The sequence below is a fragment of the Chiloscyllium plagiosum genome, unplaced genomic scaffold, assembly GCF_037043375.1.
Source record: "Chiloscyllium plagiosum isolate Xiang-an unplaced genomic scaffold, Cpla_swu_hap1 HiC_scaffold_3, whole genome shotgun sequence".
Classification (NCBI taxonomy): Eukaryota; Metazoa; Chordata; class Chondrichthyes; order Orectolobiformes; family Hemiscylliidae; genus Chiloscyllium; species Chiloscyllium plagiosum.
The window spans coordinates 69,260,798-69,288,640 of NW_028270141.1; the positions used below are offsets into that span (position 1 = coordinate 69,260,798).

General features: G+C 38.6%; 1 protein-coding gene across 3 annotated transcripts in view; it reads right to left on the reverse strand.

The window, feature by feature from the left end:
* Positions 1 to 8,559: 8,559 nt before the first annotated feature.
* moxd1 (monooxygenase, DBH-like 1) overlaps positions 8,560 to 27,843 on the reverse strand; it is a 91,380-nt gene continuing 72,096 nt past the window's right edge. For all 3 annotated transcript variants that reach the window (XM_087980171.1, XM_043683260.2, XM_043683269.2), the window contains 5 exons: positions 25,436 to 25,627; positions 20,334 to 20,393; positions 16,091 to 16,233; positions 12,185 to 12,353; positions 8,560 to 9,073 (listed from right to left, as the gene is read on the reverse strand). In XM_087980171.1, coding sequence (XP_087836297.1) covers positions 8,918 to 9,073; positions 12,185 to 12,353; positions 16,091 to 16,233; positions 20,334 to 20,393; positions 25,436 to 25,627 — 720 coding nt within the window. In that variant the 3' untranslated portion in view covers positions 8,560 to 8,917. The remainder of the gene's footprint in view (positions 9,074 to 12,184; positions 12,354 to 16,090; positions 16,234 to 20,333; positions 20,394 to 25,435; positions 25,628 to 27,843) is intronic.

Sequence of the window (27,843 nt, forward strand, 5' to 3'; positions counted from 1 at the left end):
CCTTTTTGTAAAATTTAAAAGTCCAGTCTTTCATCATAGTACTTGATAATATCATATATGAAGCAAATTCCCGAATGAGTTGTCATGAAAATTAGGCACTTGTAACATTTATGCTAAGGAGTTTTGAGAGGGAAAGGGATTCTATTGTTAACACATTGTTTCAAAAATATTGGCTTCCATTAGACTACCACCTGAGATTCTTGATCCCTGTTCCAGAATACATGTAGACCTGCTCTTTTAAATATCTGGGCAGCACGGTGGCCCAGTAGTTAGCACCAGGGTCCCAGGTTCGATTCCAGCCTCGGGCAACTGTCTGTGTGGAGTTTGTACATTCTCCCTGTGTCTGCGAGGGTTTCCTCCGGGTGCTCCGGTTTCCTCCCACTGTCCAAAGATGTGCAAGTCAGGTGAATTAGCCATGCTAAATTGCCGATAGTGTTAGTTGCATTAGTCAGAGGGGAAATGGGTTTGGGTGGGTTACTCTTCGGAGGGTCGGTGTGGACTGGTTGGGCCGAAGGACCTGTTTCCACACTGTAGTGAATCTGATCTTAAAAAAAAGTGTTTTATCGCATTTGGTGTCCTCCATGACAATCTTCAAACTTTGTTCATTATCTTAAAAAGTATTTGTTTGGGAGCTATGTCAGTTAAGTCATTTGGCACCTGTAATCTCCATGACTGTTGAGATTCTGCTTTGATCAAAGGCTACTTGTGGGACAGTAAATGTGTGGTCTGTTCAGTGGTTCCTAACACTTTATTCATCAAATACAAGTTTTCTCTCACACGGTGGTGCGTGTATGGAATGAGCTGCCAGTGGATGCATTTAAAAGGCAACTGGATGGGTATATAAATAGGAAGAGTTTAGAGAGATGTTGGGAAATGGGACTTAGATTAATTTAGGATATCTGGTTTTCATAAATGAGTTTCCATGCTGTACAACTCTGATTCTAAATGCTAGCCTTCAACTGGAGCGTAGTTGAAAAGTATCATAACAATTTATTATGCATAGAAATATTGCAAGCAATATGCTAAGAGATTAGGAAATATTTTCACTACTTCAAAAAAATCAAAACCATTCATTGATTATTTACAAAATGTATGGATTGATTTATTTTCAATGTCAGGGATCAAATTCCAATTAAAAAGGCAGTTGTTTCCCCCAAGGATGGAATATATCCAGTAGATTGATTTATTATTATTTTAAAGTGTCATGAACTTTAATAATTTATGCATATGCACTGCTTGTTCTCATTTTTGACAACTCCAAGTTGGCAGGAAATATCCAGATTTCAATTTTCTGTAACTATTCTACAACAGTAAAGTATGAAAACAAACATAATTGATTTCCTTGAGTTGTTAGTGTTGGATAGTAAATTGCTACATGTATCAGATGATCAAACAAAATAAGGGTTAAGTCTATCAATCTTCAAGAGTTGGTAAAAGATAGTAAAATCTGTTTCCAATGTTGTAACCTCCCTCCTAAGCAGAACAGTTTGTTATCGTCTATGTGAAGAAGTTGACCCTGTTAATTTAATTTCCACTGAAATGTCACCAGTTAAAATCTTGATATATGATTTAAAGAATAAGTCTGAACACCAAGTGATTAGCCGACAGAACTATACCACAAGATTTCATGAAAATAAAATAAAGAACTGCAGGTGCTGGATATCTGAAACAAAAACAGAAAATTGTTGGAGAAACCCAGAAGGTCTGGCAGCAGCTATGGACAGAAAACAGAGTTAATGTTGCGATTGCAATGACCCTTTTTCAGAAACATTAAACTCTTCTCCAGCAATTTCTGTTTTTTTTCAAGATTGTATGTTTAACAAAAATAAACAATTAAGCAAAGTTAGCAACACCAACTGTGGCTAATAATGACTTGTACTATAATATCAGTTCTACCCTTGTCTTACAAATCTTGAAGATTAATTTACTTTTCCTAGAGTAATCCAAAAGGTATACCACAATTTTCTTGAATTTAATTTAATTGTTCTTGGTATTGCAGCTATTCCTCAACGTGTACATTACATAGAATTCCATCCATTTGCTTTTGGCTAAGTAATCAAGCGCTTGTCCTTGAAGACCTTGTGACCTAACACTTTAGAGCCTTGCTAATTTTCAACATAACGCCAATAGTTTTTAACACCCCTCCCCACCCACAGCTTTGGTGCAGTTTTTTCTAATTCCATTCCAAAGAGCTTTGTGAGGGCCACTACTGAGTTTTCCCACTAGCTTCAGGTTAGAGTATTCCAGCTCTTTTATTTCTCCCTCAAAACCCAATTGAAATGCCTGCAATGGCAATGAGATATGCACATGGTTCATTCTGAGGGAGAAATGCAGATTAGCTACTTTTTATAATTCCAAAGATTTCCTTGATTTTAGGAAGTTCTATGAATAACTTCTGTTGGTAACAACATTGGACAAGGCTTCTAAGACTTATTAGTAGCATTACGTATTTAAGTCTTACCTTTCTAACTCTGGCCACCTTGAGTCAATGTGGCTCCAGACTTACTGTTAATTGCTTTGGATTTATCATTTAACTTTCATTGAAAAGTTCCAGTTCTCAAACCATAAGTTATATTCCTAAAAGTTATATTCTAAAATATATAAATTGTGCACCAGACTTTTCCAACTCATTAGATATTCATGCCAGTGTCCAAGGTTCAGTGCCACTAAACTTCCAGTTAAAATTGGTAAAATGTGTTGTAAACTTTGAACAGTGCTGGATAATAATTTCCTTTCTTACACATTCAGTCCTTGATCTGAGAGTTGATTAAGTAAGTCAGGCAGATGAAATATTCTGTTAAATTCCTCGACTTGGCTGGGATTTTTTTGCATTCCAGAAATCCTAGGAGATTATTAATGCTGTAACCCGATGTACTGTGCGATCCTTTATTGAAAGAACAAAGCACAAATAGTATTGCCATTGATCAAAACAAAACTTTATTCCTTAGGCAGGCAAAAGCAGATGAACATTTTAACTGGAATCATCCACAATTTAAAAATTTGCTTTGTATTTACTGTGTTTATGTATTTACCTGTATTGGTTGAAATGAGACAATGTGACAAAGTGCCTCCATCATTACATCAGTGTATTTGCATCAACATCTGTGTTAATTGGTGCTGAGCGATAAATAAAGGACACTTTGATTAACTAATCTTTTAAGGTGATATCAATTGTCCTGGTAATTTGGGGCTTCCCACAGCTTGGACATTACTTCAGCAACTCAAATGTAACCCTGGTTCAAGTCAGCACAAGATTACTTTCATGTTCTTTCTCGGATGTTCGCTATTCTATAACTCGCCCTTAAGATCACAAACCTACCTCAGAGCAGATGATAATCTATTGGGCATTAGACATGGGGTAAAAGATTGATAGAGCAATTCACCTCAAATATCAGTCAAAGTAACTTGTACCAATGACATAGGGAACTTCTAGACCATCGTATCCAGAAAGTGCCTCTGTGGTCAGAAACATTATGGTTCAGCATATCAATGAGCAGAAGAAATCTTATTTACCATATTGAAAAGCTTGGTGTTGCACCACTCTCAGTTCAACATTTTAGCTGATGTCAACAGCAAATGGCACAGATAAGTCTTGGTTTACACTCTGGTATGAAAGATAAACTGATTCACAATATTTTTAAGGAAGAGAGAAATGTGTTTGAGATATGCAGGAGTTTCCATGTTTTAATTACAGTCTTCTGTTGAGGCACAGAGCTGTGGTATTGGATGGTGCTGTCAATCCCTTTTAAAGTATATGTATGAGTCTTTTCAGATTTTTAAGCTGCCCGCACTGACATTTGAATAGTGCAGTTATTCTGGTAGCTCCATGCTTGCCCTGCAGTCAAACGTCATATCAATCCCTGACTGTAGCAGGGATTTTCTGCAGCTTATTGGGAATGTGAAGGAATTATTTCTTCTGGAACTGGAGACAATTTGTTTGATCAGGTAGTTGAAAGACTGTGATTGGTGTCCCATGGGCCATGGAATATTTACTTTGTTGGCTGATAACCGATGAAAACAAATCTGACTTGTCAAGTAGGGTGAAATAAATATTGCAATAGTCTTTTATTGGTTTTGATTCTCTTTGGTGATCCTGTCTAAAATGGATTCGAAAAGCTAAGATTATGAAGAAATTTCAGCGATGAGGTCTATTGCTCCCACTTACAACATGCTTCCAGGCATCACAATATAGTTGGTGTTTGCTGGAAGCAGGTGCATTAGTAATAGAGGTTTTCCAATGGCAGGAGATGACCTAATAGCATTCTTTTGCAGGAATTGATCTCTGTCAAAGTGCTTTATCCAATAATTGAATTAAGTAGACAAAAATGTAAGCTATACACATACACAGTTGTGTAAACTGATATTTATAATCATACAACAAATTAAGTATAGAAAGTGAATTGAATTCCAGGATGAGAATTTTTAATAACAGTATTACTTCTCTCTTCCATTTGAATCACAAAATTGCTTTTTTTTTTAGCTAATATTACATAAGTGAATTTTGGATCATTACCACTTGAGTGCCCTAAGTTGCTGTAGCCTTCGAAGTGAAATTTAAGGCACTCTTAACAGTTATTTAATATTTGTGGTGCAAGTATCATAGGCAAACCATTCATTGGCTAACTGTTTTATCTTTTGCCAGTATAATATTGCATTGAGGGTTTGGTTTAGTTCATTTTGGCTGGATGGCTAGTTTGTGATGCACCAGGTTGAGGTTACTGTGAAGGATTCTCCTTCTCAAACTTTCCCCTCTGGGTTAAACCAGCACCAGCCATCTGTCTTCATTGAGAGAGCAGCCCTAAGATCTGTTAAGACTATTGTGATTTTACCTTAATTTGTCCCAGCTTTTCTTCAGAGAAATAAAGGGTCATTTCACCAAATTCCTGGTCAGACCTCAATTGGCATTATACTTTGCAATTAAATCCAGAAGATAGCTATTGCAACATTTTAAAATTAATCCTAACAGTTGATGATTTGGCAATCTTGAGGGCTTTTCTTAACATGTCCCACTTTGCTATATAGGTGATAGCAGAATGCCTATTAAGTAATTAATACTTTTTCTTTAGACATTCTCATTAAAATGAACTACATTAGCAATGTACTACAATCCAACCAATTCATTGTTATTGGGGTCTAGATTCGGCAGGGTGAAATTTAAGGAATGTTTTGGTTTAGATTGCAGCCAAAATGAAATAGCAGAACAATGTGATTTCTGGGTCAAGTATATGCAGACGATTGTGTGTGATAATTCATATCTACAGTCATGATATTTTCATAAAATCTCAGTGTAATTACACATCATTTCAGGAATTGAAATTCTACAAAGTAGTGTCTAAGTCACATGCTTGTCTCTGAATTTTGATTTCTGCAATCTATTTGTTTTAACTCAATTTTATGATTAAATTGAGTATTTGTTTTCCAAGTTAAACAATTTGATGATCTAAAATTCTTGTTTCTTTTGTTCTGAAGGTGTTTGGCAATATGCCTAATATTGCATTTGTCAATACCACAGAAACCATGTTCTTCAGTGTTAAAGGTATAAATGTTTTCCATTGGGTCTCCATTTAATAGGTCTCTTGTGTGTTAGATGTTTTGTTATAATTTCCTAGGTTAGTTAATTTTGACCTTAAATTCTCTGGAGTTATCACATTCGTGAAAATTCCATTTGTTAGGTGCATTCCCAAATGCTCAAAGAATGAAAAGTGAATGATTTTAAAAACTTTCTTTTTATATTTGCATTGATATCAATTAGTAAGTTTTCTTCCATGCATAAAGTTGTACTTTTGTATTGACATGATCAGTTTAAAACGATCAACATATTGTCCCTTTTGTGAGCTGTGTACAAACAAACTGATCCCATTAAATTAAAAATTTACCACAGTGCTTTCCTTAGTCACAGGAAAATTCAGTTGTTCGTATAGGATCATGCATTTCTTCATAAACATATGGTAGCTAAAAATATTAACTGCAGATGTGTGTTGTATCCATGTGAATGTTGAAATCTAAGGATCATTTCCAGGACCCTTTTAAGTTCTTGGTTCAACTAGCAATTCTTACTAAACACAATGCATCTTCCTGGTTTGTATGGATTATTATTGTCAAAATGATTAACTGAACAATTGAGCAGCTGCCTTTTTACCACTGTTCTTGCAGCAGTCCAAGGTGCATCGAAGATAAGTTATCATCGTGTTTGGTGCTGACCAGAGAGGATTTTCAAAGTTCATAAGTAGATTTAAAGATTTGTTCACAGCTCATCAGTACTTTTCAGATGAATGATTATTGGCACTGTCATTAGAAACAGAAATAGGAGGTGTCCCACTATTTAGTGTTATCATGGCCAATCATCCATGTTTAGATTAGATTACATTACATTACAGTGTAGAAACAGGCCCTTCGGTCCAACAAGTCCACACCGACCCGCCGAAGCGCAACCCACCCATACCCCTACATTTACCCCTTGCCTAACACTACGGGCAATTTAGCATGGCCAATTCACCTGACCTGCACATCTTTGGACTGTGGGAGGAAACTGGAGCACCCAGAGGAAACCCACGCTGACACGGGGAGAATGTGCAAACTCCACACAGTCAGTCGCCTGAGGCGGGAATTGAACCCAGGTCTCCGGTGCTGTGAGGCAGCAGTGCTAACCACCGTGCCGCCCACGGTGTTGAAGCCCTGTTCCTGCATTCTTCTCATACCCATTCATCCATTTAGCTCTAAGAACCAGATCAAACTTGTTGAACATTCAATATTTTGGCTGCAATTGCTTTTTGTGGCAGAGAATTCCACAGGCGAATTGCTTTCTGCATAAAGAAATTTCTCATCTGTCCCAATGGCCCACCCATATCCTTAAACATGATCCCTGATTCTGGCGTCCCTGGTCATTGGAAATATGCTTCCTTTTTTTAATCTGTCTAGTCCCAGGACCATAAAACATAGGCGCACAGGTAAGCTATTAGCTCACTGAACCTTCTTAACCATTAGATGAGATCATACCTGATCTGATAATCATCAACTCCACTTTCCTGCCTTTTTCACTGTAACTTTTGATTCCCTTACAGATTTAAAAAGTCTATTTATCTCGGTCCGAATATAGTTAATTATCTAGCTAAAGAATTGCACAGATCTACAACCCTCAGAAGAGATTGTTCCTCCTCTCGGTCTTAAATGTGACCTTTTAATCGGAAATTACATACACCTCTGGTCCTCGACATTATCTCGGGGTGGCGCAGGAATAATATCAACCAGGGAGGAGTCAAATCTACAATCTCCTGATCTGTTGTTGGATATGTTAGCTATTGTACCATTTCATAATTTTCTATGAGATTTCCCACCACCACCCCATTCTTCTAAACTCCAGTGAATATAATCCTAACTGTTCTAGTCTCTCATCTGTTCTACCATTTTAGGAATCAATCATGGTAAGCCTTTGTTGTACACTCTGTGCAACCAGAACACCCATCTTCGGGTTGGGAGACTAAAACAACACACAAAGTAATGTACAATTTGTTAATTCTCTGAATAGTACATTGGGTTTTTTTACGTTCAACTTGCATCTCTGACACTGATCCAGATTAATTTCTAAGTTAACTTTGACTAAAATAAGTAATCACACAATGACCAGCCAAATACAGATATCTTTGTTAATGTACACAGCCACCTCAGGTGATCTACGTAGATTGTAATATCAGTAATTGCCTGATGGTATAACCGTGATATTCTTGTTCCTAAATCAGATGCTAAATAATCAACTTGGCAGATCTCTTTCTGATGTACTTCAGGCAAGGTCAGACAAGTATGGCCAATTTTACAGTGGGAGAGATAAATTCTGAACAGTGTCTCAGTAGTAGTAACAGTGACAAATCAATTCATACTTGTTGTTTGATTGTTTGCAATATCAACTATCCAACATCTAATAGAGTCATAGAGATGTACAGCATGGAAACAGACCCTTCAGTCCAACCCGTCCATGCCGACCAGATATCCCAACCCAATCTAGTCCCACCTGCCAGCACCCGGCCCATATCCCTCCAAACCCTTCCTATTCACATACCCATCCAAATGCCTCTTAAATGTTGCAATTGTACCAGCCTCCACCACATCCTCTGGCAGCTTATTCCATACACGTACCATCCTCTGTGAAAAAGTTGCCCCTTCGGTCTCTTTTACATCTTTCCCCTCTCACCCTAAACCTATGCCCTCTAGTTCTGGAATCCCCAACCCCAGGGAAATGACTTTGCCTATTTATCCTATCCATGCCCCTTATAATTTTGTAAACCTTTATAAGGTCACCCCTCAGCCTCCGACGCTCCAGGGAAAACAGCCCCAGCCTGTTCAACCTCTCCCTGTAGCTCAGGTCCTCCAACCCTGGCAACATCCTTGTAAATCATTTCTGAACCCTTTCAAGTTTCACAACATCTTTCTGATAGGAAATATTCTTAAATTATGGGAATATTAACTATTTTCTCCGTTTAACTAGTCAGTGTGTATCGCACATCCTGGAGTAATTTGCGCACAATCTTGTGTTAATTATAGAAAGAAATACTAGGAAATTTTGGCTCACAAACATGTATTTAATTTTGTTTGTCAAGGAAAATTTAAAATACAGCTGTGAAACACATGATAGTCATGGTGATGTCATCCTTTCCAGGAGTAAAAAAGCCCTAATTCACAACATCTGGCAGCACTCTTGTTTCTGAAGAGATTCTTGTCTTTTAATCAAAACAGAAACATGGTAATGCTTGACCAGTCCCAAGATTCATTGAAATGATAAACATTTTTGCATTATCAAAATTGTAACTTAATTATTGAAAGGGATTATCTTTCAAAGGTGAAAGTGATTTGACAGTGCAAATTCAATTTCAGCATAGAGTTTAAAAGTGAAAATGTATGGTATACTTAAGTTTATACAAACAAATTAGATTCCTGTAGCAAGAACAATATGTAAGATTAATGAAAAAAGTACAGGGAGTGGATCTGAATACTGCCAAGCTGTTCGACAGGTAACTGGCTCCACTTCCGATTTTGGTTCCCAAGGATTCAATGATGGTGGTGATACTGGTATGCCATGTACCTATATTTAAAAAAAAAGGACCTTTATAAATCTCTGACCATGGAAAATATTGTTCTACACAGATCTTAACAGGAAACTCTGGAGCACAAAATTGCAAGTATTTCTGTGATGCTGCAACTATATTATGAGCCAAAATAGGTCAACCAGTTGGCTATTGGCAATGATCAAAAATCACATCAGGTTATAGTCCAACGGGTTTATTTGAAAACACTAGCTTTTGGAGCACTGCTCTGAACAACACTAGCACATCCATACCACTGGCAATGATGCTATTATTAATTAGCTTACTTCAAGGGCAGTAAAGGTTTAAGGCACAGTATGTGATAGCTGTGTGGCAATAGTCATTCTTGAATAAAGTTGGTAATCTTTGGAATTGAATTTTTCTGCAGATGTAGTCATCACTCAACTGCCATTCTTGTATTGAAATGATTTACTAAATAATGTCAATCTATGCAAATCCACCGATTAGTTCAGGAGTGTTAGAACTACAGGCAAATAGCATGATTTGGATTCTAGCAACATTTAAAAAAACTGACCACCATCATGCTATGCTATTTCATAGGAAAGGAAATGTGGTTGTTGTCAAAGACTGGATTTTAGCTATTTCGTACTGATGAGATGCAGTTAGGCTGTTGCCATTATTTCCACACAGCAGAATGAGGAGGCAATGTTACTGCATTAATATTTTTAACTAAAGAATTCTGGTAATTTGACTTGTGATAATAAAGTGCAACTTGTGGAGGTAATGGTTGGGCAGGTTCTCTGGCCACAAGTCTCAGAAAGCCGAATCAGTCCTTGCCATTATTAAAACCATTTGTAAACCAGCAGGTTGTCCTGAATTTCTCAATTACAAGATGAGCCACTCTGAGCTGTAGAGGCAAAACACTGGAAAAATTAGTCTCAATCAAGATTTGAACTAAACCTTGCCACTCGTATCATTTAAAATTGTCAGCACAACTATTATTTCTATTTTTAATATAACATTACTTGGTCAATGAGCATCAAAAGCACACGTGGGCATCTCTCATTTTGAGGGGTCTCAGATTAAGGAAAGGAGGGATCCAGACAGAGTTCTTGTCTGGCTAATAAAGAATATATGCACATTTCCCCCCGGGGTTCACCAACAAATGGAAACTTTGTGCACAGAGATTGGGGTAAGGGGCAACATTTAGATACTCTCATAGGTATACCAGAATACTGCTGATGCTTGACTAGTGCAATCTGTAGGCGGTCAGTGATGGATTGAGTAATATTCCTGTTGCTGGTCTAACTAGGACCATCAATAAACATGAACCAGAGGTGCTTCCTGGGATTTAACAAACAGAAATCCAATATCCAGTATCAGCTTTCTCCCTCCATATTACATTAAGAAGTCAGGAACTGAAAACAGCTAGTTTGTGTCTGAATACTGAGCCTGCATAGTGGCTGACATTGATTAAATCTTACATCATCATATATCATCTTGGCGCAAGGCTAGAATGCAGTGATAATTTCTGCAATGTGACCTTTGGATCTAACAATCTATCCTTTATGGTACCCTGCACTGTTTCAGCTAAATGCTTCTCTTTGGTAACTCCAGCTAAAAGCACATCAGGTTCCACATTGTATGATGCCCAACTCGACTTACAACCATCTCTCTCAACCGCTCCATAGCCTTGGCCCTGGCCAGCTACATGTAACATACCCAGTATTGAGGAGGGAAAATTTCCTTTGGTTAATATTAGGAATTTGGAAGTAATTGCCTTCAACGTTCTCCACAAATTCTGTTCCTGAGCTTATGTCTGATTCCTCTTGCTGACACTAAGGGTGAACCAGACAATTCCAATTTTGGAATCCTATTTGAATCTGATTTGTACAACAGATCTTTAGCAATGTGTAAAGAGCTGTACAGGACATATTGCAATAGTTTTACTGCTACACACCAAGTTAATTCGCCAATTGATGGACTTTATTAGGAATGAGTCTCATTTCAATGTATTAGAAGTTTAGTATGGACTACAACCCTTCCTGTAACTGTTTACTTAAACTACAAATCTGCTTTATGGCTGCAATATCTAATTACCTACAGTGAATAGCCTGAAAAAGTTTGACAATTCATCCTATTTCTGTTTAAATCTTACATAAATATTAAAGAGCAAAATGTCTTCAAAGTATCAAACATTATTTTCTGAATTTCATTTTGACACATCTTTAGATGTAGTGTACAATTTTAGGATAAACACTCCCTGAAGATGACATTTGTCAGAGCAGAAGTAGACTGATCTGCCCTTCAAGTCTGCTGCCATTCACTGACAACTCTGTCATGGCTGATCTGATCATCTCAGCTCTTCTTGCCACCACGGTGGCTCAGTGGTTAGCACTGCTGCCTCACAGGGTCCCAGGTTCGATTCCAGCCTCGGGCGACTGTCTATGTAGAGTTTGCTCATTCTCCACCTGTCTGCGTGGGTTTCCTCCAGGTGCTCTCGTTTCTTCCCACAATCCAAAGATGTGTAGGTTAGGTGAATTGGCCATGCTAAATTGCTCATAGTGTTCAGGATGTGTAGGTTATGTGCATTAGTTAGAGGTAAATGTAGAGTAATAGGGTAGGGGTAAGGGAATGGGTCTGGTTGGGTTACTCTTCGGAGGGTTGGTGTGGACTTGTTGGGCCGAAGGGCCTGTTTCCACACTGTAGGGATTCTATGATTCTTTCCTTACTGGATAAAAATCTCTATTTCAGCCTTGAATTTAAATCTTACTCTACTCCTGCTGCCTTGGAACCCACTGTATGAGCCTGGATTAATTAGATTTAGATTTGATTACAGTGTGGAAACAGGCAATTCAGCCCAACAAGACCCGCCAAAGCGCAACCCACCCAGACCGACTCCCCTACACGTAACACTATGGGTAATTTAGCATGACCAATTCACCTGACCTGCACATCTTTGGACTGTGGGAGAAAACCGGAGCACCCAGGGGAAACCCACACAGACACAGGGAGAATGTGCAAACTCCACACAGAGAGTCGCCTGAGGTGGGAATTGAACCCGGGTCTCTGGCGTTATGAGGCAGCAGTTCTAACTACTGTGCTGCACCACAACCTCCCCATACTCAGAGTCAGTAATTTATACTCACGTGCCATTCCTCTTCGTTATGCTTAGCACATCTAACATTCATTTCAATTCTGTGTACAAGGCTGTTAAATTCTCTTCCTTTCTTCCTAGACCATTGAAATTTATTCATGGCTTCAGTGAAGGAAAGGTCCTTATATTTCTTGGGACTTTTGATGATAAATGGCCACGTCCTTGATACAGAAAACAAATATTTCAAAATGAATTGTGCAACACTGTTTCTCTATTAGAGTCACAGATTCATACAGCTCAGAAACAGACCGTTCAATTCAATTCATTCATGCCCAACAGACATCACAACCTGACCTAATCCCATTTGCCAGCATTTGGTTGTAGTTTAGTAGAAATTGGATAGAATCCATTTCCAATCCAAAGTCTGATCATATTAGTCAGTTTTCCTTTCTGGTAATTCACTAGATTAATCTATTGGAAGAAATAGTTCATGTTAAATCATACAAAAAAAACCAACCGGAAAGCATTTCAGCTCTTGCTTGCAAATATTACAGATGAATTTTAAAATTAGACCAATTGGTTACAAAATTTATTTCCTCACATCAAATGTAATTTATTCAATTTGTACACAGAAATAAGATTCTTCCATTTCTTAAGAACAAGTCTGCCGAAATCATATTCTTAAGCAGTTTGTGCCATTGTAGATGGCTTTTTTTCTCATTTTAGGAGCAGCACATTGTTACTCCTGTCTGAATGATTTGTTAGACTATTTCCCAGTCAACTATATCGCTATAGATCTGAAGCCACACACAGACCACAATGGGTAAATATAACAGATTTCCTACCCAAGGCACTGGTGCACCAGATACGCTTCTGACACAAATCTGGCACTTTTGTGATTATTGCTCCTTTTTTGCTTTTTATTCCAGATTTATTCAACTAGTTGAATTTAAATTTCTTTACTGGTATTCTAGGGATTTGAACTCATGATTCCAGATCATTATCTAAGCCTTTGGATTAAATATAAGGCTTTGCTACAGCATCTGTGCAAGTTTGAATCTGGTGTTTTCTATTCTGCTGTCGAAATCATAACTCACTATTTTGTCACTCAATTCAGTTGTTTCGCTACCAAATGGCCAAAGCTCAATTTTCCTCCTTAACTTGTGCTCTTCATTACCTCACTAGTACATTGAATTTTTTTTCTGATGGTTTGCCACTGGTTTCCATTTTCTTTGTGTCTTGCATAAAGGGCCTGCCTTTGACCTAGGATGCTCGCAGCTTTTGGAAGCTCAGGTTCTTTTGTCAGAAAAAAATTCATGATTTCTAGCACAGTTTCATTCTGGATTTTGTGTCAGGTATGGAGCTGGAGTTTTGCAGCAGTTTTCTGAACCTTACCTTCACACTCAAATGGGGGTCAGAAGCCCGACTGATTGACGAACAAGTTATTCAACTGTGATTTTGACTGAATTGGTGAGTGACTAGCAAGATGACAAGGTTACTGTCCAATTAAAGACAAGGGATAGAGGAAACCCCAGCTCAGTAGGAGTAGAGGTTGGTCTTGCAAAATAAGACATTGTGCTGCAAGTCAGAGGTCCATTTTCCAATATTTTAAAATTTAACTCAAAGTATTTCTTCCACATGGTGGTCTATGAGTGCATCTGGCGAGGTAGGAAGGCCTCTAAACTTGCCGACAACACTCCTCATATCTACTACCATAAGGCCATCTCCAGGCAACTACAACTCCCAATGACATCAGAGAACTAGAAAATTCTGGTCAACCTCCAACAGTCAGCTTTAACCCACTATCTTGCAGAAGTGGGAAACAACAGAAAATGTCAGTTTGAGATGTCACCTTCATGTCTGTCCTCACTGTATCTTAAAAGTCCACCCTATATTCCACAGCCAAAAATGAGTTTTATTTCATATTTATAGTTTTGTCAATTGACAGTAGTACATAAAGTAACATTTCTCCAGTCTGAGAATTTCTGAATAAACTTCCAGCAGCAAGAACCATTCTGATTCCTCCTCGCCTCACCAAGGCGAAAGTTTGGTTCTTAAATCCCTTCTAGCTCCTTCTTTTCAGTGAATGAACAATAGTCTACAAGCATTCTGTCTGGGAGCTAACAAAATAATTTATTTTTCCTCTGCTGATTACAAAAGTGTTACTTTCCCCAATCTCTCTCTTATGTTTTATTTTAAAAGCTGGAAACAACTGTAAGCCTAACCTGGCAAAGCCAGACTCCCTGACTTTTGTTTTCAAGTGTTAAATCTGGCTCATGGGCCCGATTATAAAGTGATACTGAAATCCTTGACCCATGGTAATCAGATTGCATTGGCTTATTAAGGGCAAAACTTGCCTTGACCTGTTGGGTAGAGGATGCTCGTTCTGTTTACCACAACATCCACCATGGCCCAGCTTTCCTTTGAGACACCTTGATTTCCTAAGTAGATACTGTGTAAGCTAGTTCCTGGCCAGCAGCAATGCGAAGTGGTATATGGCTGGGCTATAAGTTTGGTGCTGAAAATGTGTTGCTGGAAAAGCGCAGCAGGTCAGGCAGAATCCAAAGAACAGAAGAATTGATGTTTCGGGCATAAGCCCTTCTTCAGGAATGAGGAAAGTGGGTCCAGCAGGCTAAGATAAAAGGTAGGGAGGAGGGACTTGGGGGAGGGGCATTGGAAATGCGATAGGTAGAGGGAGGTCAAGGTGAGGGTGATAGGCCGGAGTGGGGTGGGGGCGGAGAGGTCAGGAAGAAGATTGCAGGTTAGGAAGGCGGTGCTGAGCTCGAGGGATTTGACTGAGACAAGGTGGGGGGAGGGGAAATGAGGAAACTGGAGAAGTATGGTGCTACCAACTTGTACATTTACAGGTCCTGGCAGCAAAAATCTCACTTCTCCCACAGCACAATTATATGAAGAGGACACTGGTTGCATAATTAGTGAGGTGAAGAGTGAAAAAAAATGTCTGAGTCATGACTGGACAAATGTGGAATTCCCTAGAAAAACGACTTACCAAATAAATGGGAGAATATAGCCTGTAATGTTTGAATGCACCAGCAAAATAAAATTCTCTTATTTCTGCTCACTCCATCGACCAAACTTCCTCGTATGGACATACATTGTGGCCTTCCTACCAGTTGGCAATGAAATGCTGTGGGGACAGTACACTGGCTCAGTGGTTGGCACTGCTGCTTCTAACCACACAAATACCTGTGTCTCTTGCACCTACGCTTAGGAAGATTTGAGAGCTTGCAATCACTGAGTCAGATTTTTTTAAAATCAATCATGCCAATGTAGAGGATATTACAATTGGGAATACTTTGTCAGCAAACAGGACACCTTCCTTCCTTCCTGTAGCAATACTTGCAGCAACTAAAGTGAGTCGTGAATAGGGCTGATGAATAAGAATCATTGTGGTTGCACTCGTGCTCACAGATTGTTGCAGGCACTGTTGCTCTATTTAGTCTCCATGACTAAGACCTGTATGATCTGCTGACTGTGGCTGTTGCGTCTTGCAACAAGTCTGCTTTCATGCCAAGTCAATACATCGCTTTTCACCCAATGTACAATATGTTACGTTTGTCAATATTAAATTTATTTTGCCATTTGTCTCTTTAATGTGTTCTATCTGAAATGGTATGGCTTTTACTTCAATTCTGTTGCAAGTGTTTTGAAAGTCTAAATAAACTATGAGGGGAAATTAAACTCTCAAAATCATTGAGAAATTTGTCAGGCAGATTTGATCTTCCAAATCTGTACAGACTTTTGTTGCTTCTTGAGATTTTGCCTCACATTCTTGTAATGTATTGCTTGAAATGCGTGGTTATTTTCGTGACACTGATTTATAATCAGAGCTAAGCTGTTTGAGAAAAAATATTTAAAGTTTAGAAAAGGTTTGTTATAATCTTTCATGAGTAGCTGTTTTGGTCATACAGTAGAGAAGAGTAGAAAATATGTTTACTTGATAGGTTGGATAATTTCTCTCACTCCAATAAATTCTAGCTGTGGAAGTATTTCAGGAAGACTCTCGCATCTGGAAAGATCTATTTTCGGGTAGTATAGAAGGTATGACAAGCACATTTCATCTCTTGTGCTTAGGCCGCCCTGTAAAAGAACAATTTTTTTTTGCTTGTTGTCATTTCATTATTGTATATCCAGACATTTTGCACACCACTTACCTACTTAAACTTACACCAGTACTTAACTCATGCAGAACAATCCAGAGGACTGAGACTTCTTCACCATTGTAATATTTAATATGGTTTTAACTGCTGGCCAGCCATAAAAGGTCTACAAACCCTTTCTTTAAAAAAATTGCATTCTAAAATAAAAAATCGCATACTTTGTGCAGGGGTCTGCACTGAGTTTTATTTGTCTTAGTTAGACTGTCAATGCAAATACTATGGGTATTCTCAAAATCCTAATAAAAGTTGAGGAAATTCAGTGAATGTTCCTATTATCTAAATGCTTCTACTGTAAGTGTATATGGGTATAAGGTTGTCTGTGATATCACAATAGCATGACCTATTAGCATTTACTGGCAGGACTGAAAGATGGACACTGACCGCCACGGCGAGATAACAAATATGACTAGTTTTGTAACTACCATTGCAATAAATTACATGCTTCCTGTCATGAAGCTTCTATGTATTTGTGTCCATGAGGGATTAGGAGCATATGCCTGAGGGAAAAGAGAACTGAGAATCAAAATATTTTGTGAAATGAGTTGATTAATTACAGCACTCATTCCGTCATCTCAAAAAAAAGGTGCAAGGATAATGATACAGACACAGCTAAAGTACCCACTCCAAATGTCATGACTCCAAAGGCAAAGTACTGATAAAATCATTGCATCAATGTAACTTTATATATAGATGCTGTCCTAGCTCCCTATATTAAGTACCTGAATAAATTAAATGGCTATAGTGTAGTGTATATAAGTAAAATAAAAGTATAAATATAGTGTGCAATATTATCGCATTTTGTTCCATCCAACCAGCTCCGAAGACCTGACAGACATGACTGCTAACTCCAAAGTTTGATTTTTCTGTTGCTATGTGCAGCCCGAAAACGCAAATATTAAGAATAAAAGGTGAATTTTTCATTCTATAGTGAACATATGGTACAGTACACATTGTTTATAACACTTGCACACAGACTTTCCACTTCTACTGGAAGTTAATGGCAGCCAACTACATAAACAGCACCCTCTACAGGACATGTGGAACCTCCCCTCCATGAACAGGTATCGTTATTTTCTTCGCCAATCAGATTATAGGACTGTTAATAGGTAGTGCAGAGTCGGAACCAAAACATTTCAATGAAAATACTAAATTCAATGTCAAGTACAGAAAGCAAATTGGAGTTGATAGAAAGATGGGATTAGGGAAAGATGATTAAAAGATTTTATTTACATTTCCAACATTAATCTAAGTTCTGAAACAAGGAGGTGCCACATTTAAAATAAATGTTTACTGTCAGAGAGATGGCAGGCAGTAATTGAGACTTACTACATTTCTAAAAGACTAGTTAACATTGGAATGGATAAGATCTAAGTTTTTCTGGTGGATTTAGTTTGTTAGAATAAAGCAGGCAAAGTACCTTCACATCTTTCTATGTATTTGGAAGGGGAATCAGATGGTAAGGTGACACCTTGGGAAGATTTTTGAGGAACATTGCATTCTGGATAGCAAGTACCAGATTTTCACATGTGCGGCTGGTGAAAGTTGATGCTTGATTCTCAGGAAATGACAGTTCCTACTGTAAAGTCTGGTTGCAGTTCTTTCCAGTTAGCTACCTGTCTGAAGGGGCGTCTGCAGGAGAGCAAGAAGTGAATAGAACTGTCATATTTCCCTATGAAGTGGAAAGGAAATTCAAAGGGGAGGGCAGTTTCATATGTTTCCTGTTAACAGAGCTTGGGAACACACCCTTATCTGTTGAATAGTTCCAGAAGAAAAAAAATTAAGATTTTAGAAAATGGTTTAATGGGGTGGGGGTAACTGAAGCTCCAAAACATGCACTTGTGGCAAGACAGTAAAGCTTGACTATTTTGTTCCATGATTACAAGATATTGGTATCTTCACATAAAAACGACTGCAACCTTTAATATGGACAAAGTGATCATAAAAATGATCAAAGCATTCAAACTAGCATTGACAATATATAAAGACTTCCCTTTAAAAGTCCTGACCAAAAATAATTGCACTGGAAAAGCGAACTTATTTTTTAAATTATAGATATTGTCTGAAATGCTGAGTATTTCCAGCATTTTCTGTTTATAAGTGGATGAGCAGAAAATTTGTCCAATTAAATATTGGGAAGAATAAAGATATTTTATGTCCTGCCACAAACTCTGCTCTCTCACCACTCATTTCAATTCTTTCTCCTGTTAACTATCAGAGACTGGACCAGACTGCATGAAAGCTGTCATCTACCACTCCAACATTAAGATTGCCTATTCTCACCTCCTTAATTTGCTCAATTCCTCCCTTGCTTCAGTTCCTCTGCTCCTGAATTTTCACCCACATTTCACCTTTACTGGTTCAGGATGTAGGTTTGCTCATTGAGCTGGAAGGTTCATTTTCAGATGTTTCGTCACCATACTAGGTAACGTAATCAGTGAGCCTCCGGATGAAACACTGGTGGTATGGCCTGCTTTTTGTTTATGTGTTTAGGTTTCCTTGGGTTGGTGATGTCATTTCCTGTGGTGATGTAATTTCCTGTTCTTTTTCTCAGGGGGTGGTAAATGGGAACCAATTCAATGCATTTGTTGATAGCGTTCCGGTTGGAATGCCATGCTTCTAGGAATTCTCGTGTGAATCTCTGTTTGGTCTGTCCGAGGATGGATGTGTTGTCCCAGTCAAAGTGGTGTCCTTCCTCATCTGTATGTAAGGATATTAGTGAGAGAGGGTCATGTCGTTTTGTTGCTAGTTGATGTTCATGTATCCTGGTGGTTAGTTTTATGTCTGTTTGTCCAATGTAGTCTTTGTTACAATTCTTGCAAGGACAAAATGACATTAGTTTTGCTTGTTGTCTGTATAGGGTCTTTCAAGTTCATTAGCTTTAGTGTGTTGGTGGGTTTGTGGGCTACCATGATGCCAAGGGGTCTAAGTAGTCTGGCAGTCTTTTCCAAGATGTCTTTGATGTAGGAGAAAGTGGCTCAGGTTTCTGGAAGTATTTTGTCTGCTTGTTGGGGTTTGTTGCTGAGAAATAAGCACACTGTATTTATTGGATACTCTTTCTTTTTGAATGCACTGTCTCGGTGATTTTCCTGTGCACTGCGTAGTTCCTCTGTGCTGCAGTGTGTGTTGGCTTGTTGGAATAATATTCTGATGCAGCTTTGTTTGTGGATGTTGGGATGATTGCTTCAGAAGCAATCTAATGGTGACTGTCTTTGATCTGGATATGCCCCAAGCTCTAGGGTTTTCTCCATAAAGCTCTCCACCTCTCAATCAATGTTTCCTTTAAATTGCTTTGTAGCCCAGACAATCCCATTAAAATCTCAAACGTGGTGCTTAATTTATTGTGTTTGCAAGATTATGCAAAAAATGTAAAGAACCTGTGCAGTTAAGCACATCACCTCAATTTGGTAAAAGGGTATATTGCTTTCTACCTCATGTTCATTTTCTGACTCTTTTCTTGAAATTTACCCCATTGTCCAAGCTCTTGTTCATCTGTGTTAATATCTTATCATATGCTGTAGTGTTACATTTCGCTTTGTAATGCACTGAAGCAACATGGGATGTTTTATTACATTAAAGCTCCGACATAAAAGCAAGCTGTTTTTGGTTTTTTGCTCTTTAACATCCATCTAGCATTTTGACTAAACCGAACAGGTATGAAATCAAATTGAATCAACTATCATTATTATTTTTATTTTTCACCCTTTCTGGTTAGTTCCTGAAAATGAAAGTGCACTTTTTAGCCTGTATTAAATAACTATTTGAAATATATATTAAGAAATATCAGTCTAATTTTACACATACAACATAACAACATAGGCCATGCATCATTAAAAGAACTTCACTCTGGAGCCAACTGATTTTATTAGAAGTGACTAGAAGATCTGATAGATATTTCTGCAGTTAAATGCTGTCTGATAAAATTATTTTCTTATAAAACATTAAAACTGATGATCAAGTGATGTTTAATCAGAGAATATAAACTTCTTACAAAACAAACACATTGCAATTGTATTTTCTTACCCACGTCATATTGCTGCGAGATGTAGTATTGTATTGGCATTCAGTCACTAAACTATCGCCCTGTAAGACATTGTAAGCACTTTTAAACATTAATGTGAATTTAGCAATAAAAATATAGAACGCAGTGTAATTTGACATTTAAATGAAAGACCTAGAAATTAACATAAACTTGAATAAGAAAATCAAAGTTATAAACGGAAATTCAAGTTAAAAGTTGTTCCTGCCTTTATGCACTCCCGGTGATAACAGTTACACATCTGACATTGGTGGGTCATTCATTAGGGTAACATAAACCCCAGGCTAATGCTTTGGTGAGATAGATTCAAATCCAACAGCAACACGTTAAATTTATAAATAAAAAAAAATCTGGAATTGAAAGCTAGTCTCAATATTAGTTTTCATGAAGCTATTGGAATTCTGGGTAATCTAAGATGGAGGATAGGATACTTTTGGTTGTCAGAGTTCCTTTTTTGAGGTTTCTTCAGTGTTTGAGCTGATTTCCTTGAATTTTGAAGCAGCAATGACTGCTTACAAGCTGTTGCATTTTTTTGGAACTTTAGCAAAAGAATATCAAAACATGAGTGTGATCAGAGACCATGTGGGAGGTGGAAAGAAAAGAATCAGTGAACCTGCACAGCTGTCTCACCAGGCAGTGAACCTTCACAGCTGACTGCCTCTGCTGTTTGTTTTATGTATCTCTGGACATTGTTTAGTTTTCTTGGACAAAACTTCAAACAGCGGAATTCACAGCTGATTTTGGAGAAGCTTATTGTCAGGAGCTCCTAACAGCAGGGGAACAGCTAAATGGTTTATTAAATCTAATTATACTGTCTGTAAATTTATTATTGTGTGTAGGGTAATTTTTAAATATGTTTTACTGAGATCTGTGTCTAGATTAAAGTGTTTTTTAAAATATAAAACATAGGTACCAAGATAACTTAGAGCAGTAAGACCGTGCTATTTTCTGGGACTGTAGTTTGGTAAGGTGCAAAGATAGCCTTTAGCAGAGTGATGTGCTCTTCCTATAGGATGTAGGAGATAAGGGAGAATTTCCACATTACCGATGATCATGTCTGCAGGAAATGTGTTTGGTTTTGAATCTTTCAGATCACATGGATAGGTTGAAGCAGCAGTTAGAGGCAGGGAGGAGTTTATAGGAGCCAGGGGTATGATGGATGGCAGTTTCAGGAAGGTAGAAAAACCACAGGTACAGTCAAGTAGATGGGTTACCTCTAGGAAAGGTAGGCGGGGTAGTCAGGAGTCTCCTGTGGCTATCTTCATCTCAAACAAGTATGCAATTTTGGAAAAGTAGGGGGGTGATAGACTCTTAGGGGAATGTTGCACTGACAGCCAAGTTTCTGAGACTGGCTGTACTGTAATGAGGGGTACACAAGGTTCCAAGAGATCGATTGTAATAGAGGATTCTCTCGTCAGAGGCACAGACAGATGTTTCTGTGGCCGGCAACGAGATATCAGAATAGTGTCGTGTTGCCTCTCGGGTGCCAGGGTCAGGGATTTCTCTGAGGAGAGGATACAGAATATTGTCACAGGGGAGAAGGACCAGCAGGAGGTGGTTCTACACTTTTGTACAAACAATCGAGGAAGAGAAAAGTAAGAGGTCCTGAGTAGCGAATAAAGAAATCAGGCAGAAGGTTAATAAGTAGGTCCCTGAGGGTAGTAATATCTGGATTATCCACGGTTCCATGTGCTAGTGAGAATAGGGATAAGAAGATAGAGCAAATGAGGGCATGGCTGGGGAGCTGGTGCGGGGGAGAAGAATACACATTTTTTGGATCATTGGAAGATCTGCTGGGGTGAAAGTGACCTGTAAAGGGATGGGGTGCATTGGTTGAATTGGAAGGGGACTAATATACTGGTGAAGATTTGCTAGAGTCACCTTCGAAGGTTTAAACTAGTGGGGTGGGGTTATGTGGTAAAATCCAGAGATATAACAAGAAAATGAATCAGTCTGGGGCTGGTGCAGTTGGGAAAATGAGCAGATCAAATAGTCAAGGCAGGCAGGACCAAAGCAAAGAACAAGGTAAGACTGACAAATTAAACTCCATTTATTTAAATGCAAGAAGCCTGACATGTAAGGCAGATGAACTCAGGGCATGGTTGGGAACATGGGACTGGGATATCGCAGCCATTACAGAGACATGGCTCAGGATGGACAGGACTGACAGCTTAGTATTCCAGGGTACAAAAGCTTTAGGAAGGATAGAAAGGTGTGTGTGTGTGTGTGTGTGGGGGGGGGTGAGGGAAGCATCAGACGGGGTGGGGGGGTGGCATTTTTGATGAGGGATAATATTACAGCTGTACTTAAGAAGGATATTCCAGGGCATATGTCCAGTTCAAATGAAGTTATATGGATCAACTGAGAAATCAGAAAGTGATGAGCACCTTATTGGGATTGTACTGTTGACACCTTTATAGCTGGCAAATTTGTAAGGAGATCTCAGTTATCTGTAAGAATAATAGGATAATAATGCAATATCTTGAAAAGTGTCCATATTATAGAAGAGGTGGTGTTGGATATCTTAAAATGCATAAAGGTGGATAAGTCCCTGGGAACAGTTCAGGTGCATCCTATAGCTTTGTAGGAAGCTAGGGAAGTGAATGCTGGGCCCCTTGCTGAGATGTGTGTGTCATCGAGAGCCAGAAGACTGGAGGTTGGCTAACATAGTGCCATGATTTAAGAAAGGTGGTGGGAAAAGCCAGGGAACTATAGACCAGTGAGCCTTGCATCAGAAGTGGGCAAGTTATTGGAGGGGATTCTGAGGAACAGGATTTACCCATATTCAGAAAAGCAGGGACTGGTTAGGAATAGTCAACATGGATTTGTGTATGTTAGTCTCACTAATTTGATTGAGTTTTTTGAAGAAGTTATGAAGAGGATTGATGAAGGCAGAGCAGTGGATACTGTCTATATGGACTTCACTAAGGCATTCGACAAAGTTCCAAATGGTAGACTGGTTAACAAGATTAGATCACATGGAATCCAGGGAGAGCTAGCCATTTGGATACAAAATTGGCTTGAAGGTAGGAGACGGAGGGTGGTGGTGGAGGTTTGCTTTTCAGACTGGAGGCCTGTGACCAGCAGTGTGCCACGGGGATCAGTGCTGGATTCACTGCTTATTGTCATTTACGTAAAGGATTTGGATGCAAATATAGGAGGTATGGTTAGTAAATTTGCAAATGACACCAAAATTGGTGGTGTAGAGGACAGCGAAGAAGGTTACCTCAGAGTACAGTGGGACATTGCTCAGATGGGCCAGTGAGCTTAGGACTAGCAGATGGAGTTTAATCTAGATAAATGTGAGGTGCTACATTTTGGTAAAGCAAATCAGAACAGGACTTATATACTTAATGGTAAGGCCCTGGGGAGCACTGCCGAACAAGAGGACCTTAAATTGCAGATTCACAGTTCCTTGAAAGTGGAATCGCAGGTATACAGGTTAGTGAAGAAGGCATTTGGTATACTTGCCTTCCTTAGTCAGTGCATTGAACATAGGAGCTGGTCATATTGCACCTTTATAGGGCATTGGTTAGGCCACTTTTGGAATCCCAAATTCCATTCTGGTCTCTTTACTTTAGGAAGGATGTTGTGAAATTTGAAAGGATTCAGAAAAGATTTACAAGGATATTGCCAGGGTTGGAGGGTTTGAGCTATGGGGAGAGACTGAATAGGCTGGTGCTATTTTCTCTGAGCTTCAGAGACTGAGGGGTGACCTTACAAAGGTTTACAAAATCAGGAGGGGCATGGACAAGGTGAATTGTCAGAGTATTTTCCTCATGATAGGTGAATCCAAAACTAGAGGGCATTGATGAAGGTGAGAGGGGAAAGATTTAAAAAGGAACCATTGGGGCAACCTTTTCATGCAGAGGGTGCTGAGTGTATGGAATCAACTGCCAAAGGAAGTGCTGGAGGCTGGGACAATTACAACACTTAAAAGGCATCCGGATGGTTATATGAATGGGAAGGGTTGGGAGGGATATGGGCCAAGTGCTGGTAAATGGGACTAGATTAATTTAGGCTATTTGGTCGGCATGGACGTATTGAACCAAAGGTTCTGTTTCCGTGCTGTACATTTCTGACTCTAATTGCCTTGATATGTTATCTGGTTCACTGATGGAAATCTCTCATCTTACCATTCGAGCCTATATGAAAATCCAGATGCACAATAACGTGTTGACTCTCAGCTGCTCTGCAACGTAAGCCATTTAGGGCAATGAGAGAAGGGGAACCAATTCTGACCTTTTCAGTGAAGCTCACATCCCACGAAAAGAATAAAGAAAAATGTCAGTTCCTCTTCTGGCAATGAATTGATATTTTTCCAAAGGCACATGGGCATCTGTTGTGTCAGAGCCTAACAAACCAGCCAAATTGTTTACACGGTTGGAAGTTCAACTTGTAAGATATTGGAGGATTTTATTACTTTGCTGGCAGTTATTTGCAGTTCTCAGCACCTCCCATCCAGAAGGCATATTATTGCAGCCACTTCAGGGAAAACCATTGTATCTGCTGCAATGGCAGCCGCTGCTGGTACCTTCATGGTGTCAATGCTCTTCTGGCACTGTACTCTCAGCAGTACAGAGATTAGCAAGGGCAGTCATTGGCGCTATTCGTGGGCCATTCCGACCAGACACATTTTACCCTAATCACGAAACAAGGTAGCCCTTTGAAAAAAAAGCAAAATGCTGGAGATACTGGAAAACTGAAACAAACAGAGCAAACACTGGAGACATTCAACTGGTCTGGCAGAATAGGTGGAAAGAGAAACAGAGATAATTTCCTGAAGAACGTCGTACCAGACTTGAAACGTTAACTCTATTTCACGCTCCTCAGATGCTGCCAGATGTACAGAGTTTCTCCAGCTTCCTCTCTGTCGACTTTGTACCCTCTTCCCCAATCACTAATAATAATTCCTCAGGAAATTCCTTTAAAAGGGGAGAGATTCTTTGTTCAAACACCCACTGTCTTGTCAGTTCATATCTTTTCATATTCATTACTTTGTTTTGTTACATATGAAAACTGTTCATTTTGAGTTCATTGCTACAAAAATCCAAGTTTATAAAACCAAAGCTAATAAGTTCCATACCGGCTGAAGAACTCTTTCCTCTTTCAAATAGCGAAATTCTTGAAAATTAAAGTCAAACTCATCATCATGTGCAAGGAGAGGTTGCTCTACATCATTCCTGAAATGCCTTATCCTTAGAACTCGTCCTGCAAGATGTGAATGGAGAAGAGCAGCAAATACATGGATCCCAGATGCTTTTTCCTGAGACAAAGCCTGTGTAATGAAAAGTATTTTTCAATCTAAAGGAAACTTACTACAAGTAAAGTACTTGTTTTTTTGTTTTTGACAAGCTTTGAGAGAAAATCATATTTTAGCAATTAAATCATTGCATTTGAGCTGAAAACAAGCAACAAAGCACATCAGTACATTTATACAGAATGTTTTTGTAGAAGAGACTATGATTCTCCACAAGTTTACAAAGTCTAACCGCTGTTAATCAAACTGAATTCATAAAACAAAAGGCTGGAGTTATTTTTAGGTAAACATCAGATGGGTTCACACAGGTACTGCTGATATCTTAACTCTGGATGTTTTCTTTCCCTGAACTTGAAATGTAACAGAATTACAGGAGGTGGAATGTGTATGCAATACTTGCTACTTCTGTGGTACCACTAGATGTCGTCAATGGCGTTTGTGATTAAGTCAGAGGATATACTATTTTATAACAATGTGGTCAGTCACATGAAAACATAAGGCATTTAGCCCCATTTATTTGCGGCATTAACAGATATAATCACAAAGAGTTTTGATTTACTTTTTGCTAATTGGATGTAGTCAGCAAAAGTAAGGTTGGCATTCTTTGCCCACATTTAATTACCCTCGAGAATGTGGTCATGAGCTGTGTATCTGTGTAATGTAGGTACACCCAGAGTACTAGGTAAAAACAAGGACTGCAGATGCTGGGAACCAGAGTCCAGATCAGAGTGGTGCTGGAAAAGCACAGCAGGTCAGGCAGCATCCGAGGAGCAGCAAAATCGACGTTTCGGGCAAAAGCCCTTCATCGGGAATAGGAGGGGCTTTTGCCCGAAATGTCGACTTTCCTGCTCTTCAGATGCTGCCTGATCTGCTGTGCTTTTCCAGCACCACTCTAATCTAGACACCCAGAGTACTGTTAGTCTGGGAATTCTAGACAATGGAGGAATAGTAATGTGCATAGAAACTAACAGCAGAAGTAGGCTATTTAGCACTTCAAGCCTGCATTGCCATTCAGTATGATCATAGCTGATCATCCAACTCCGCAAATCCTTTGATCCTTTTGGCCCCAAGAACTACACCTAACTCCTTCTTGCAAACTTTCAGTGCTTTCACCTCAATGCTTTCTGTGAAGGAAAATTTCACAGGCTCACCATTGTCTTGGTGAAGTAATTTCAGTCCAAAATGCCCTCCCCTATGTCCTTAGACTATGACCAATGGGTATATTTCCAAGTGAGAATGGTCTATGTTTTTAGAGATAGTCATGTCCCTTTGTATGTTTTCGTTGTTCCATCAGGTGAAAGGAGTAGCAAATTGGATAATTGGTGGAGTTTTGGCAGATTACTGTGGTGTGTCTTGTAGTTGGTACAGACTGATGCCACTTTATGCTGGTGTTGGGAGACACTGAACATTTAAGGTGGTGATTTAGGAAATAAATGTCATTACTCTGAAAACTGTAAATGAGTGTCTTTACTATGCTATATATTTAAACAAACACTTGGAAAGAAGAGATCTGAGACAAAAGCAATAAGCCGAAACCTAACAGTAAGCTTACAGGCATAACTGACTTTCAAAGAAAAACTATCAACACAATATTTGAAGACATAAAATAATCTAGTTTGGAAATTTTAGTTATAGAATTGTGAAATTTGTAATTTGTTAGACTCATTTTTATATAAATTCATAAATGTGAACATAGTTTTCAATAAAAAATTAAATTGGCTAAAAATGATTCTAAAGGAAGTTTTATATATACCAGTGATTCAAATATAAAGCATGATTGTGAAAAATTGATTAGACTATAGTATTCTTTTTTCTATTGTAAAACTGTGCCCAAGCAAAGAGGGTTAATATTCACAGGAAGTGTGCACCATGTCAAAAACACTGTCAATAAATATTGGTGTATAAGATATCAGATAATTAAAATGTTTTAAAATTAAAACATTAAAAAGGTTTTAAGACCAAAACATGTTAGACACACCTGTAGTTTCAAATATTTTAAGTTGGTATGGATTATTTCATTAAACACTAAAAATGGTTTAAAACTGGTCAAGTTTTTATTTCAGATATTACCATTTTGCAAACCCTGGCAAAATTACACCATTTATAGTAATAAAAGAGCAAGGCAAGAAATCTATTCAAAATTCATTTTTAAGGAACAAAAGAGGACATAACAAGAATGCAGGTAGGTTTGTCACAATGTTAGTCTTTTTATGAGGTTACTATGTCCTTGAGTT